The sequence below is a fragment of the Numida meleagris genome, chromosome 17 (genome assembly GCF_002078875.1).
Source record: "Numida meleagris isolate 19003 breed g44 Domestic line chromosome 17, NumMel1.0, whole genome shotgun sequence".
Taxonomy (NCBI): Eukaryota; Metazoa; Chordata; class Aves; order Galliformes; family Numididae; genus Numida; species Numida meleagris.
Genome location: NC_034425.1, coordinates 7928120 through 7944275, shown reverse-complemented (window position 1 = coordinate 7944275; position 16156 = coordinate 7928120). Strand labels below are relative to the sequence as shown.

Sequence of the window (16156 nt, the reverse complement as noted above, 5' to 3'; positions counted from 1 at the left end):
TCTTGTACCTTATTTTGTCAACTGCAGGAAACATAGCTAGAGCCCACAGCTGCATTGCTTATGGGAAGTTGCTGAGACCTGGCAGAATGATATGGCAGAAGCTTGGGGTATCATGTATCATCTGCAAGTCAGAAGAGCAGGAAGCGGTGTAAATGCCCTCCTTCTCCACAGCCAAGGATTTCCTGCTGAAACAAGCAGGCTGCAGAGCATCATCCCTGAAAATTCAGACTGCTCTGTGCTGGGAGTGTGCTCCCCCGAGGCCAAACTGAGGGCTGATTTTCTGTTATTACATTTGAGAGTTTGACGGGAGCTCTTCTGCTTGGCCAGCGAGAGCTGACACAAGGTTAGCTCTTTGCATGTTGTTAACCACAAAAATATTACACAGTGGATTACACTGTTACAGCCTTGGCAACGTGTGGCAGCTCAGCTGTGATGTCATTATAGCTCTGGGAGCAGCGTTGCACAAGGCCAGGATTCAGGCAGTCCCAGAATGTTCTCTTTAAAGTGCTGGGCTGATTTATGATGATGAATGGGAGTTTATAAATGGATGGGGGTATGGGGAAGGTGGGAGCCAACAGCTGAACTGATTAAATGGAATTCAGTGGCCTTCTACCCCACTCTCCAGTCAATTCTGCTTTAGATCAGCCTACCATGGGAAGGAAAATATTCTTAAGAGGACTGGATATGACTCTCACCAGAGCTTTGCTTTGCGTATATCATAGGGAGGAGATTTGCTTGTGTGAGTCTCATGTTTGTTAATTTTCTCATTTTGGTCTTCTGGGAAGTTGAGTGGGGCAGAAACAAAGTGTTGTGATGAACAGCACTTCAGGCAAGGAGAGCTGGGAACATGCAGGTTTATGGGGAATGCAAACCAGTAGTAACCCAGGTCACTTGCCCCATGGAATGTTTTCTCTTCTCATCTGACCCCAAATCCAGGAGATAAGAGAGACTTAGCACTTCATTGGGAATTTCCTATATTCCCTGGGGCTGTGAGGCAGCCACGATGGGGTAGGAGGTGGGGTGGCATTGGTCTTTGTGCAGTGCATAAACTGGAGCCAGTCATCAGCTTGTTCTTTAGGTTCCTAAGCGTGAAGAACTTGTGGAGTGTTCACATGATAGTCTGTGTTGAAATGGAGCTTCTTTCTATGCACAGCTTTTAAGATAGATCTGGAACAAAAGTTATGGGGGTAAATCCATTTAATAGGTACTCTCCAGCCTTCTCCCCTTCCACCTTGTGCTAGAAGAATTATCCATTTTTTAAGATGTGGACACATGAGGTTCAGAGATCTGATGGGTTATCAAAGGCCTTGCAGCAAATCCTTGCCAGAGTTAGGGGCAGGCAGAGGGCAAGGCCCTGAGAACTAGATGGGGCAGTCTGTGGGTCGGTGCTGGGCCACAGTGATCTGTAAAAGCATTGCTGACTCCTCCCTCCCCTCAACATACACCAAGCCGTCTTGATCCTCGTGGATAAAAAGCCTTTTATTCCTTACTTGCTTGCAAGTAGACAAAGCAGAAGAAAACAGAATTAACACATGAATGTTCTGAGTTCCTCTTAATTTGGATTTGTAAATGAAAACTCTACTCCCTGTGGTTGGTAGATTCCCCCTGCCTCCTCCCCCCCAGAAGGGTAGGTGGTTCTGGGATGAAGAAGGATATTGGAAATGGCACTAAATCATTTGGTTATTTCTCTGTTAGAATATACTTCTACAGCTTACTGCATATTAATGTCGTTGCTCTTATACCTTCTTTTTCTTCTTTTTCCTCCCTTTATGCTTTGCCTCTCAGCACTGGAAAGCTCTATTTGATCAGGTATGTGAACAACTGATGTATTGTCTCTGTCTTGTGAGCAAAGAGTGTAACCCCCACTTAATTTCCTCTGTACTAGATTTTGTGTGCTTTTAACACACCATCTAGGAGCTCTGTGTTCCCAGTTCCCAGCATGCAAGTCATTATCATCATTACCGTTTTGGGCCTTCCTCTCTATTCCTCATGAGAGCTGCCAGGGGAAGCAGGCCCAGCCTGACCACCCCTCAGCACAGGTGTGAGGGAAGGTGCTGCTGGTGGCAAACAGGGACCAGTGCTGTAAAAACAGTGCTCTGTTCTTTAAAATGGTTCCCCAGTTTCTAAATCAACTTGTGCAGGATTACATCTATTTGTTCCAGTGGAGGACCTGCTGCTTTGAACTTCTGCAGAATAAGCAAAGTATCTGCTCTCTACCAAAGGCTGTGCTCCTGTCAGATAAGTACTGTTGGGCTGATCTGTAGCCAGGTAAAATGCACCCAGCTCTGTAGAGCTCTGAGTTATAGCTGCTGAGAATTTGGGCTGCAGATTCTACTTTGTAAATTATGCTTTTAGCTGCTTTAACTGACATGTTTGCTTTGTGGTGTTCCTTCCATCTGCCAGGCTGAAATGTGAAGCAGCTATAAACTGGAGGATTTTTCTAGGGTTGACTTGCTTCTAAACTGCACCACACTCTGGATGTCATAAACTTCCGTGCTCTTGCATGACCACGTAAATGTAAGTGAACTTACTCTGATGCTGGCATTGTCCTGGCATTACTAAAGTTCTGATGGATTTTTCATCCCCGCTTTGTGGGGCAGCAATCTTGCTTCTGTACAGCTGAACTACAAAGCTGAAGGCTGTGGTGCAGTCTCTGCAAAAGAATGTTCTTGGTTCCTTGGGGGTCTTGTTATCATTCAGCTACAAACTAGGCTGCGGTTCTGGTGAATGCTTGTTTATAGCTGCTTGGTCGTGACCAGTTGCTAATCCACGCGCCTGGACTGCAGTACATTTGATGTTGCTCAGTCAAGCAACCAGCAGTGAGGAACTAGGTTACTATAATTGTTGATCACACCTAAGTTGTGTCGTGTATTTGAATTTGCTGGGGCTCGTAGGAAGTGCTGCTACTCCAAACATGGGTTCAAGACAAGATGTTTGTGATCTGAGCTGACTGTTTGTTTCAGCCACTTGGAATTCTCTCCCGTCTCTAGAGTTGGACCTAATTTGGAGTCTGATTCTACAAGGATCCTTTGAAGTCATTGAGTCCTTGTGGGATGGGGATCTTGGCTGGTAGCTACCTCAGGCTCAAAGAAAGGAATGGGTAATTTCCCGCTGGACTTGTCTGAATAGTAGATGTCTTTTTTTTGGGCTGCGAAGACGGGACTCTGATAATTAGCTATGTTTCAATTAGGACTGCAGTGGGAATCTAAGCCTTGTCTGTAAGGCTTTGTTATCAAAGAGAATGCAACCTGTGACTACTGGTTGTGAGTCCTGAATACATCAATAAGGTCCTTGTTGCCTGTGGGCAGAGCCGAGGAGCTGACGTCTTCCTGGAGCACAATATCAGCTCTGCCATGCAATTAGCCCTGCAGTGAATTGCAAGATGCTGTTTGTCGTGGAACGAGGTTGCTATCCCCAGCAGCTCTGTGCTGGTAGCAGAGGAGAATGTTTTGTTCAGCTCTAACTGGCATCTGTGTGAAACATGAGGACAGTCTTGTTGCAGCTCTGCTGGGAGATACGGCCTGGCCTTATGTGTGTGTAGAGTGGAAACAAGTGGCCAAAGTTCAGCTGTGGCAGGTGGGCTTCTGTGTTCAGCATCTCTCAGAAGAGCAGCAGAACAGGAGAGGACCCTGGGGAAAGTGTTAGAGCGGTTGGGAATCCACAGGCTGGGAGTCTGCAAGTCTCTTATTTCCAGGCTGATTTAGTACGATGGTACATGGTGCAAGGGAGGGTTCAGCAGTCCCCTGTCCTTGCCCTTGGCAGTGGTGAGAATGAAATTACTATTAATGCTTGTTACTTTTTTCGGGGTATGGGGGAGGGAAGTTTGCAAAACTTCCTTTTTGTCAGACTTACTGACAAAAAAAGTAGCTTTCTGTTTAGACGTATAAAATTTAAAGGATTTTGGTGGTGGTGGTTTTGACCCTCCCCCCTCAACATCTTAAATTAAAAAATCAGAACTTCTTGTGAATATTGCTGCTCGACCTTAAAGCGGTGCTTTTTCTTATTTATTTTGGAGGAGATGTGATTTCTGGAAGAATTTTTCTATTTGTATTGATCCAGCTCTGTTCTGTCACACTGGGAGCTGTCAGTGGCTGAAGCCACAGTCTCCTGCCAGACTGCTTCTTTTAAGAAGTAAAAACTAAAATTTAGCAAAACGGCAAGTCCAGCTCTGCTTCCTAGGCTTTGATGTTCAAAGAAGCCCTCCCCAGAACAAAATCCTCAGCACCAAAACCCTTCCTGCATTTAGGGGGGTCAAGACTTCACCCAGGAGTTTGGGAGCTGGCAGACAGACAGCTTTCCAGTGCTGCAGCCAGAAAGTTACAGTACAGCTGCTGCTTCATGCCATGCTGAAGAGATGCATTTTTTATTATGAGGCCATGGCCCTCGGGCAGCTCTAACTCATTTCTATATGGGAACTTTTATAGGGTTTCATACATTTATTTACTGTGCTCATAAACACCCTCCACCCCCACACACGCATTAACTCTGCATCTGCTGCCTTCTACAGAGCCTGCACTGTCACTGAGCATGCCACAGTCTGTGCAGAATCCAGGCTCTGAGCAGAGCAAGGCGTTGCCTCTCTCCATTCTCCACAGTCACTTGGGGTTGTATTTGCTTATTCTTCAGCGGCCAAAAATGTTCTATTTTGCTTATCTTCAGATATTCTTAAAAGTGAGACAATCCCAGTAGCTGGTCCTGGCAGTTTCACACTTCCGTGTGCTACTAAGATCCCTCATTAATTCCCTTGCATTTATGTCCTATTTGAATCCAAGCTGGATAATTGTTCCTGCTTTGCTCTGTCCTTTCTAAGGCCTCAGGTGCCCTTCTTTGCCTCTACGACCCCAGTGTCCCTGCTTTAGAGATGACTGTAACTAATCAGTATTATGCAGCCCTCGGCCATACTGGGCTAGAGGAACTATCTAAGAGGATGGTGTTCCTTATTAAGACCAACCTGCCTTCCAAAGGTGGCTTTAAGCTGTGTCAGATGCCAAGAGCTCATGTCATCTCTGGCCCATCCCCATGGCTGCTGTGATTTCAAGGGTGAATTCATATTATCAGCCCTCATCTTGGAGTTCTCACTTCTTCTCACCCATACCTTAGTGTGTAGTCATGACAACAAACTTGTTTTAAATAGCCCCGCACACATCTCTCCCAAAAGACCCTCCTCTCTGGCGCAGCACCTTGATTCTATTGCTTGTCAATCCAGGCTGTGTTTTTGTTGCAGCTGCTTTAGGAATCCTGGATTATTTCCTGAGACTTGTACGTGGGTGTGATGGCAACAGATGAACAGAGTTTATGGGGAATGCAGAGAGATGCCAAGTTACCCAGTCTGTGTGGGCAGCTAATGGAAAAGTTGAGCTCAGAAATGAGACTGCATGATTCTGGACCAGGCGTGTGCTTGTCAGGAAGAGTTCAGTTGCTGACACTACCAGCAGTGGGTGCAGCTGAACCTGCTCTGTCACAGCCTCTAAAGCATTAAAATGTTCTTGAAAACATGCCGCCTTTGCAGCCGCCTGAAATCCAGGGCTGGTTCCTGCATGACTGAAACTGCAAAAAGCAATCCATAAAATCAGGCCAGCTGCGATCATGGTTGGTGGTAACTAAGAAAGGGAATTATTCTGAACTTGATGATCTTTTATTTTAACCATGCCCCTTTTCTCAGGATAGCCTTAAACACAGGCTGAGCTATGCCCATGCTATAAAAGAAATTCCAGTTTGTTTACCAGGGCGTTGTTGAGCTAAACATCATGCTTCCCTTTGAAAAGTTTCCCTGGCTGAAGCTGGAAGCCCTCTCCAGGCAGGTCTCCTTTTTCTAGGCACTGGTTTGTGCCTGGTGATTTTACCACTTCTGACAACTTGTGTTGCCTTGCTGGTCCGTGTGGGCCACTGGGAGCAGGCAGAGGAGAAACTGCAAGATGGGGAGTGGGAAACGATGTCTGTGTGAGCAGCAGCATGGGCAGGAGTCATTTGCTACCTTCAAGTTGTACCTGGATTTTGGACTACTGCTTTCTTTAGATTAGGGCTCATCAGAGCGTTATGTCCACATTTGAGCAGAGCGGTGCTGCAAAGAGGAGGTTACAGGAACTAGAAATAGGAAATAGTCAAAGTTCATTACTTTGTCTCCTAATATGGATGGGAGAATCAGAGGTGCTGGTGGAAAGACTGTCCAGAATGATAACAGATTAGCACCCAGGCCCTGGAACCGGGATCTGCCTTGTCTGCTTATTGGACACTTCTATGAATGTGACAAGAAACTTTTCCCTTTTCCCCCCTCCACCAAGCTGCGCGTTGTGAGGGGGAAAGACGCTTTAAAAGCTACAAGGGTCTCTTGGCAATGCACAGAGGGGGTTCTGCATCTGCCCCACGCCTTGAAGTCTAATCTCATTTACAGTTGTCAGCGTGGGCTGCTGGAAGAGATGAAAGGCAAAGGACAAGGAGGGAGAATAGATTAGTCTCGAGCAGGGGGCACTGGGAGAGCACCTGCCTCTGCCCCGCTACCTTGAGGAGAGGCGGCAATGGCAGCTGGGCATGTGTCATCTGCTGCTCTTTGAGGCGCCTAGCCATGGAGCACACGATTAATGACTCCAGGGGCTGGGCTTTTATGAATGATAAAGCCCTGGGATTTAGGCAGGGCTCTCAGACCTCTTTTTTCTGAGCAACGCCATCACTTTACATTTCTCAAGTGGCGTTTTGGGCACAGGGAGCTGCTGTCTGTGACCACAATGCTTGCCTTTCTCCTCCCTCCCCAAACTGCGCTGACCTTTGTCATGCAGCATTAACCCTTTGACTCCTTCACTTTGGGTTATGGGGTTAGGAAAAAAAAGATTCCCTTCAAATTCATTGCTCTGTAGACAGACTTGAAGGCAAGAACGGGCTGGTAATAGAGGATCAGGTTTTGCTGAAGGAGATTGGTTTGCTGATGCTGTCTGGATTAACAGCCCCTTGCTGCCTTCTGCCAGAAGCTCTTTTGAATGCAGCAGTCCCCGGGAAAGGGGAGATGGGAATTTATCTTTCCTTCAGTCAAGGAGTGAAACTGAGGCACCGAGCAGCGAATACTTCTGCTGGGTAATGTCTTGTCTTTTACCCTGTCTGGATTAGCCTGTTTCCGTCCCCGGTGTTGTTACAGTGGATGGCAGTCTCCCAACACTTCAAGGCTTATGCCAAGAGTTGGCTTTTAGCCACGATAGCCTGGAGTGATTGCTCAGCATGAGAAAGCTACCTGGAGATCATTAATCTTCCCACTTCTTGCAGGGTGAGCAGCAAAAATTCCCCAAGTTCCTGCTTAATATTCCAATACCATTGCACACCGAACACCAGCCACCCCCTGAACTTGATATGAGTCCCTGCAGCATGAATGGTTTGTGATCAGCCACACCATGTCCCCTTTCCCTGGCTATTGGGATACTCCTCTCTGCAGTCCCCACCAACCTGCATGCAGACAGTTGGCTTTGCTCGATAGCCTTGAGCATGAAGTTGGGAGTGAAAGCCACCAGCATGAACCAGACATCAGCAGTGTAAGAAATGCTGCACAGTGAAGCTTGTGCTGGTAGAACTAGGCATCTCCTGAAGTGTTTTAAGGAATCTTAAGAGACACACTGAAAAGCACATGGAGGCTGAGTCAGTCTTACGCAGCTCGTGAGTTACTGGCAGCTTGATGTCTCTAGATTTGTAAAAGCCTCAGGAGGCTTCCTACTCATTACACATTTGTGTACCTTTGCTGTCTGAGCTTCCTGAAAACCTGTGCATTAGAGAGCAGCATCTGAGGGGGACAGCAAGCTGCGTTCACACCACTGTGTCCATGCTGCCTCCTGATCCCAGCTGCAGTGAGAGGCTTTGGTAGCGTGCACTCTGCCATTCCAGCTGAATGTGCTGGGTGGGTTTTAGGCACATAGATCTTTGCTAATGCATTGTTCTCAAATCCTGTCTTGCACACAGAAAATCACTGAAGCAAATAGAACATTTAAGCCTTCGTGTTTAAAAAGAAAGGAGGGAAAAAAAGCTGTAAACACAGACTGGATTGATGCCATTCTGCAAATCAGCTGGTGCATTGTGCTCCAGCTATGTGCTCTGTTATGATGGAAGGGAGGGAAGGAGGGGGAAGAGATCATCCTGTCTCCTGAGGAACAACCCAGCTGCCTAGCAAGTTGAAACAGTTTGGAGGTGCTTTTCCAAACCATCAGCATTTATGCCTTGGCATTTACAGGCCTTTTAAACTTACTCTCTACCAGACCTGGAAATAAAGTGTTTGCTCTCTGTGGAGGGAATTATGATGTTCTTGTTGCCTTCCTTTATTTGCAGTGAACACAAATGTACCTGGGCACGTTTGCAGATTAAATGCAGCACTGGGCATGTTTGAGTTCGGCAGTGGCCAAGGAAGCTGCGAACTCTCTCTTCCACCTCTCTAGATATCCTGCAATGCCTTGGTCTGAAATCAGCTCGGTGCCAGCGCACCTTGAAACGAAGTAGCTGAAGTGCAGATGATGGGCTGAGCTCTTCCAAAGCACTCCCTGACGTGTGGCTATCGAGCTCCCTGAAGCTCCTTTGAATAGCCTTGTCTCCTGCACCATGTGCCCTGCACATCACATCCTTCTGGCAGCTGCCTGGTAATTCTAAGTCTGTAAAGTGTTTTGTTTTTTTTTGTGTGTGTGTGTGTGTGTTTTAGTGAGTTTTATTTTATATATTTATTTACTTACGGGGTGTTCTGTTGGAGAAGAGCTGCCTTGAGGCTGACTTGTTGCTTTGGGCTGTCTTGTGCAAGGGCTGCTGCTGCTGCTGTCTCATCAGCTGCTCTGGGGCCAACCCACAGCTTCCCGATAGCAACTTCTCTTCCTTGTTTGAAAAGCACAAACCAGTGAGGAGTTGTAGATCTCTGGAAGTGACCTCATTTAGCAGGTACTAATTAACAGAGCCAGTAGGTTGTTCTCTGTACCAGGGAATTATGAATAGAATGCACAGAAATCTCACACGGACCTTGAATTCCTTCAACTATAAACATGAAATTCCCAGCACCAGCAAGATGCAGAGAATGTATGTATTCTTAGTATAGGTTCCTGTTGCTTAGGAACAGCTGTCTGCAGTGACCCCGTGTTGCTGGTGAGAAGAGTAATGATGTATGAAACCGATGTTAAACAAGCAAGATCAATCTTCCCCCTAGGAACTGTTCTTCATGTTCTTTGATACTTGACATACTCTGTAAGCAGTGCATGCTCTGGAGTTTCCTGAGTTGCATGAGGAAAAAATAAGCGAGGTGTCTGGAGGCAAAGCTGTTTGTGACTGCCATCACACCTCTGGTCTCATGCATTTCTTCAGGGAGCTGTTCCCCAAGGAAATACCTTCTGCTTCTGTGATCCTTCACGGTTAGGTACCAGTGATGGTGAAGGCCTTGCTTTGTGTAGCATGCTTGTTTGTGATGTATAATTGTGGTGCACCTGCTTGTTGATGGCAGCCTACAGCCAGGGAGCCATATTCCCTTTGCTTACTGCTTGACAGAGAAAGGATCAATGTTCTCTAAGACGGAAAATGGGAAGTTTCACAAAAACTACTGGAGAACTTCATCCCATGTGCTCTGAATTGGTCTAGCAAAGCACTTGAAAACAAGTGTCAGAAGTGCCCCAGGCCTCTGGAGGAAGTGTTGGGCATCCCCACTTGAGGGTGACTATTGCAATGCTATTCAGTCACGCTGGATCCCAGAGGCTGTACTGTGCTGGCTGGTTTGTGTGTTCTTCACCTGACTGGAACCTTCTGCTGCTGTAACTGTCTTCCACAGCACGGGGAGAGGCCAAGGCCACAACTTTTTATGAATGAGTGCAGTGGCCACTTGATATACCTGACAGACTAAATAGGAAACAGCTTTTGTGGCAGGGACAGTAGCAGCCAGGCTTCGTGTGAGAGCTGAATCTGGAAGGGCTGCAAATGCTGCAAAGTCCTTTTCAGTGGGACAGGTTCTAGGGTGGCTTCTCCCAGAGTGATGATAGCTGGAATATCTCTCAAAGGGTTGTCATGTGTGTCTGAAACAGAGCTTCCAACCTTATTCCCTCAGTGGCCCCAGAGCTGAGAGTTGCCCTTGCTGCATTGATTTATGGGATCATTTAGGACTGGTGCTGGTGGCCAAGAAGAGCTGCAGCAGAAAGTCATTTGCTTGCTACTGATTTATGGCTATAGTAAACAGTTCTGAAAAGTACAGTGAGAATTTTCTGGACCTTATGCAGTTCCAGCTGACTGGTAGCTCCAGGCTGTTATTTGACCATGTGGAGTAATAAAACTGAGAAAACTAATTAAATTTTGGGCCTACCACAAAACAAGCTAGTTCATGCAAAAAATTACTCTGCACTTGCAAGCAACAGTGGCTTTATAGGCTTACAAACCTGTATTTAATGACCAAGCATGTAGTACGATGCGTGAAGTATGTTCCTTCTGCTGACTTCTAAGGCCAAACAGCGTACGACAGGCTCTACCACTTGCTGAGGATCTGAACACCAGCTTGGGATAATGTTCTCTATATCCTGATTAATTATGTAGTTGATGTATAGGTGGAGATTTGACACAATGTTACATTAAATGGTTTCTTGTAGTCTAAAGCAACCTGAGTTACATGCAGCCAGCCCAACCCAAAGCAGTTCATGCAAGGAAGGATGCAAGAAGGATCATTCTGCAGCATGAGTTCTGGAGGCTTTCGGAGGTCCCTCTGTGCTCACTCTCCCATGTGAGGTGTAGCTGAATGAGCTCTTTCCCTAGCTCTTTTTCTTGTTAGCAGGGAGACAGTCAGCAGAAGGGATGTTTGAATGCTCTGGCATTGTTCCTTGACAGACATTTGTCAACATTCTACGGGTGATGGCAACATTTGTCCTGCCCTGATTCAAAGGAAAAAAGGGAATGGCTGACTGTTCTTCCCGTGTAATCAGATTGCTAAAGTAACCCTACTCCTGTCCTGTCACTCCTGTGTTACTCAGTAACCGTATTACCAGATATTTAACTGCCTTTCTTTCTTGAGTCAAAGCTGTGCATGCTGATTCCTCTTCTGCAGGATCTATCAGTTTAGCTGGTGGCAGAGCTTTGTTCACCAGGACATGAAACATTGCCATTCTCTGCTGATCAATATCTCTTCATCTCAAAGACCAGGGCTGGCACTTTTTCAAAACAGAAGGTGCTCTGAAGTAAGCAGTGCAGTTGTTTGCTATGTTTGTGACACACAGCTGCAGAGAGTGGCCTGTGCTCTTCTCCTGGAGAAGAAGAAATGGAAGAAGGCTGTATATCATGCCACATCTCTCTGCTGCCCCACTACACAGCTGTGGAATGGGGGAGTCTGTCTGCATCTGCCTGTCTTGGGGGCAGGGTTTGTGTGCTGGCCAGTTCTGTGTCTAGACCTCATACAGACAGAGCATCTTTTTCTCTTATCTTGGTAAGATAATTTTCATGACTGCCAATAGCAGAGCAGATACTTGGAATTTGAAAGAATCCATTTTGAAGAGAAAAACTGTGAGGTTATGAAATTAAAAAAAAAAAATTACTTACAAGTTTTTCCCCCCTTTTTCTGATGGATGCACTTGAATTGTCATGGCACTCAGTGCCAGATAACATACATCTATCCCAAGCTTTGGTTTTCTCCTCCAAGCTGAGTGTTGTTGCAGAGCTATTATTTGACCTAAAAGAAGTGTGTGCATACTCGCTGCTATAGAATACTGCTTTTTCACACATCAAATCAACTCCCTGTAGATTTTCACCTCCCTCCCAGATCTGGCAGACAGTGAAAAAGGGAGCTATTTTTACTCTGAAATGTTCTGTTTCAAACCCAGAGTATTAAATGTAGTTTTCTCCTGACAGGCTTCATGGCTGATTGCTGTAAAACTTCATACCTTTAAAGGAAGGAGAAAACTTCCTACAGGAAGGGAAAAAGTTGTAATTTTGGGGCTCACTAGATCAAGCTGATGTTTCTGCCTGACCTTCATCTTCATCTCAGTGGAGTTGCATGCCAGATATGTCACTCAGAAGTAACAGAAAGAGACCTAATGGCTCAGATCTCATTAACCTCTACGACTTTATTTTGTATCTTGATTGGATTACGTGCAGGTTTTCTTTTGCTGTTTTCTTAAACAGGTGCTTATTGCTGTGACATCTGAGGCAGGCAACAAGTTACAGTAGCAAGGCCTATGAATAAATGACTGGTGTTTGCTTCCTCCCCACTGCTCACCAAACTCTGCCCTTCCTTTCTGCAATTTTCTCTAGTTGATACCTGTGAGATGTGCCTGAGTAAATGAGGTGTGGGTCTCACCCAGCAGCCTGGGTGCCAGACCGAAGAGCATCTCATTGCTAACTGCAGTTCTGTCACTTTTGGGAAAGACTTCTGATGAAACTGCATTAACCTTCCATATTCAGTTTTCTTCATTTTTTTCTCGGAACATTTTAGTTACCTATCAGGGCCTGATTTTTTGCTTATATCATAGCAGTGGCTGTGGGCTGTTGGGAATTGTCCTTATTCAGCACTGCAATGGGCCTCCTTCTTCAAGGACTTCAAAACTCGTTCTCCAGTGTCAGTTCATTTAGCTTCACAAGTTGGAGTAGGGAATAAGGAGATTACTGATCATATCCTGTTGTGGTGGGGGACAGGCTGCTATAGACCTCAAAAGGGACTGGAGACCCTTGGATTTGTGATTGACCCTCACTCCCCAAGGTGCTGCCTAACTGCATGGTGCCCAGTTAAGAAAAAGGAGAATGTTTTTACATGATGCTTATCCCACATCCATCCTTCAGCTAACTTTTATTTCAGCAGACTTGAAATAGAAGTCTTTCTTCTTGCTGTAGCTCTAATTGGCCTTGGGTTGGACACTGGAGAGGATCATTCACCTATGTAGGACGATAGAAGGTGCGCATGCTGCTGAGAAGCTCTCTTTCATCTGTTTCCATGTAGCTGTGCACAAAAAAAAGTGAGTTGTAGGTGTGATATCAGATCACTGTTCTGTTCCACGACAAAGAATAGATGTACCAGAACTACTTTGGCTGTTACAAGATCAAAAGGGCTGTTACGTTAAGGATGATAGTATTTAATGTCTGGTTTGGCAAAAAGGCTGAAAATTTATCTAGGGTTGTAAAGTATGTCCAGATAAACTGTCTTCCATAGCATGAAATAGCGTAAGTTTTAGTGACCTGGTGAATATAGGATGTTCCCTCCTTGTATGAGACTTGAACTCATTTCAGTTGTGAACACTGCATGTATTGCAGTTACAGTCCCTGAATAGAGTGTTCAGTCCCTCAGTACATCTGGGGTGCCTTCCTGCGGTGTGTGTTTGTAAGACATGGACTTTGTGGTGCTTCATGTAAAGAAAATGTGACCATTAAGTTGAATTACGATGGGCATTAGTTTCCTTCTTTCAGTTTTAATGTATTAATGTATTTCATGTCCAGTGGCCCCTCAGCAGCTTGCAGGCTGGATATGTAAATTGGGAGCTGCAAAGGATGGCTGATCCATTAATAGGTGGAATTTGATGCTCATAGAAATGAATGCATTTAATGTTGCATGGCAATGGCTTCCTTGAATTTTTAAGTTGCCTGAATATCTCGTTTGAATTCAGTGGCTCAGGCTATATTTGCTACAAAAGCAATAAAGATAGAGCCCATATGGTTATAGAAGGGTGCCGATTTTGTGAGTATCACTTACACTGTTTGGGTATCAAATGTTATTCCAAAGTAGCTGTGAAAATGTGAAACTCAATGATATTTGAAAACAAAGCATTGCAGTTCAAATACCCTGTGTCCATAGAAATAAGTGATCGGAGATTTGTTCATAAACTGTTCTTCAGGAAAAACCAAGTTTTACTAGATGCATTTTCATTATTAGGCTTCCATGGAGGGATGTACATGACTAAAAGGATTCCGCTGGTCTTTAAATCAAGTGCAGATCTGCCACTGTGGGCTTTTAAACATGAGATAAAATCCTGGCCCCTCTGAAGGGCTGCTCCTTTGCTTCCTTTGGGCTCCATGCTAATTTCATTACTAATTTCAGAAGGGTAAGGGCTTTTCCTGATTTAGACTTTACAGTTCTTCTTTTGAAGACATGGAAATATTTGTTTTCTTTTGAGGACTTTATGAAAGCAAACACAGCATACACCCCTCCTGGGAAAGTGTTTATGTGATAAATTTCATTTTTCAACACGTGAGGTGGCGGTAATGTTAAGAGGCAGCACTCTGAAGTCATTGTTGCTTCTCACTTGAGCTCTGAGACACAAACATTTCAGCTCTTTGTCACTTAATGCAAACTTGGGTGAGGAATGGAAGCAGCAAATATACAGAGAGAATGTTGTGATATGAGCTGTAGAGTTGTGCCAAGGAGAAAGATCATTCAAGCTTGGATATTCCTTTTTCCCTGAGGATTCTATGGTTTAGTTTAATTTGCGAAGTACCAAGCTGGGGTGGGGGCAGCAGGGATTTGCAGGCTGCTATGGGTTGGTGGCTCTGGTACTTTACGCGGTAACTGCTGAAGTTCTGCTACTGCCTGAGTAACCCTATTTTTGAGGATGGCTTCTGCTGAAATGTCTGTACGTAGGAAGAGCTGAATGAAAAGCACAGTTTTTCCTTCTCTGATGGGGAAATACCCAGACTCACAGTTCAGATCTCGAACCAGTAGCAGGTTTGTCCTCATCCTGTGTGGGACAGAAGTAATGCAGATCCCAGAGCAGCTTTACAGCTGGGCCACATCTACTTCCTCTCAATTGAGAAGAAATAGTGAGACCGACTGTCACTGCCTCACATCTGTCGCTGTAGGTGCAGTGTATTTACTGTCCTGTGAGTGTCTGTATGTAGTGGTGACTGTGGGGCTGAACAGCACTAAAAATCTTGCCCGTATGTCTCCTGTCCAGCTCCTCCAAGACTTTTACTGTGATGAGCAGAACCTGGTTGTATTTGTTTTCCATCTGTCCTCTCATCCCTCATCTTTGCTATCGTTAATTGTTAACATCTGCCTTGAAAGATTGCCTCTTAGCATGGTGCTGGTGGGACGCTCCCGCAGAGGATTAAGGCTGGAGTGGATTGATGAGAGGCAGTCTCCTTGCTGTGGGAAGTTTGCCAATTGTGTGCAGGCTCATTGCTGCTGCTCTTCCAGTTTCTCCAGTTCATGTCAGGTCACAGGCAAGAGCTGGTTGCAGCTCCACTCCCCTCACTGGGGCCAGCTGCTCAGATGTGGCCTTGTGCTCCCAGCAGCTGTGTGGCTCTACAAGACTCACTCTCTTTACTTCAGCTGCACCACCCCATGGAAGTGTTGTCATACCTGGGTCATTGAGTGGTTTTCTACTGTGCAATTGCAGTGCTTTGAACAAGGATGTGGGTAATGATAACAGCACCGTGGGGCATGGGCAGTAGTTGAGATGTCATTTCTTACTGTAACATGCTCCCTAGGGGCCAGTATGTCTGTAAATCACACAAGTGCTTTCCTGAAGCTTTGCTTGCTTTCCGTTACCACCTTGGCTGCCAGGATTTCTGAAAGCACAGGCTCCTGCGCTTCTAAAAGTACTTAGTCTGTATTTCCAGTGCCCTGAAGCACGGCTAAAGGCCCCGCTAAGCTCACTGTGGATCCAGGCCCTATGAGATTATATTTCTTTTTGCTTTATTTGGTTTGCTTTCCTGCGGAGTCTGCTTTTCCTTTACACGCACAAGATACTGGGGAGAATCCACTGGCATTTCTGAAGATAGGAGTTTTCCTCTTGCCGTATTAGTTTTCTGATCTGCCCCTAACAAGACCTTGGAATCTCTTGCTGCCCTTTCCCAAAGAGGGAAACAGTGTGTCCTACCGTTAACCAAATTGAATCTCTTTCCTTGCAAGGACACTGTGGGGCCTGAAGGCACGTTTACTCCTTGCTTCCAATTGTGATGACTTTTTTTCCATAATTAGGATGAACTGGCAGAAACTTTCTGTACTTTCAAGCTCTTGTGCCAGGAAGGGTTTCCATGTGTGTTGGTGTTCTCAGCAGCGAGAGTTCTTGCAAAAAGTAATAAATAAATAAATAAATAAATCATATCTCTTCTATCAGTTTAAAGTAAAACCTTATGGCTAATACGTCTGTAAACTTAAATCTCAAAGACAGATGAGTAAAACCAGCAGAGTTTGCAGCAAGGGGCTCAATTTTTAGGGCTTCTTGGAGGAAATGTCAAAAGTTATACACAGGGTTTA

The 16156-nt window shown here is 45.4% G+C and overlaps 1 protein-coding gene across 8 annotated transcripts in view; it reads left to right on the top strand.

Moving 5' to 3' along the window:
* Window positions 1-16156, top strand: part of RHBDL3 (rhomboid like 3) — a 48736-nt gene that overhangs the window by 3051 nt on the left and 29529 nt on the right. The window contains exon 2 of one of the 8 annotated variants that reach the window (XM_021414788.1): window positions 1786-1809. The exons of the other annotated variants lie outside the window; for them this stretch is intronic. Coding sequence (XP_021270463.1) covers window positions 1786-1809 — 24 coding nt within the window. The remainder of the gene's footprint in view (window positions 1-1785; window positions 1810-16156) is intronic. 8 annotated transcript variants of the gene reach the window in all.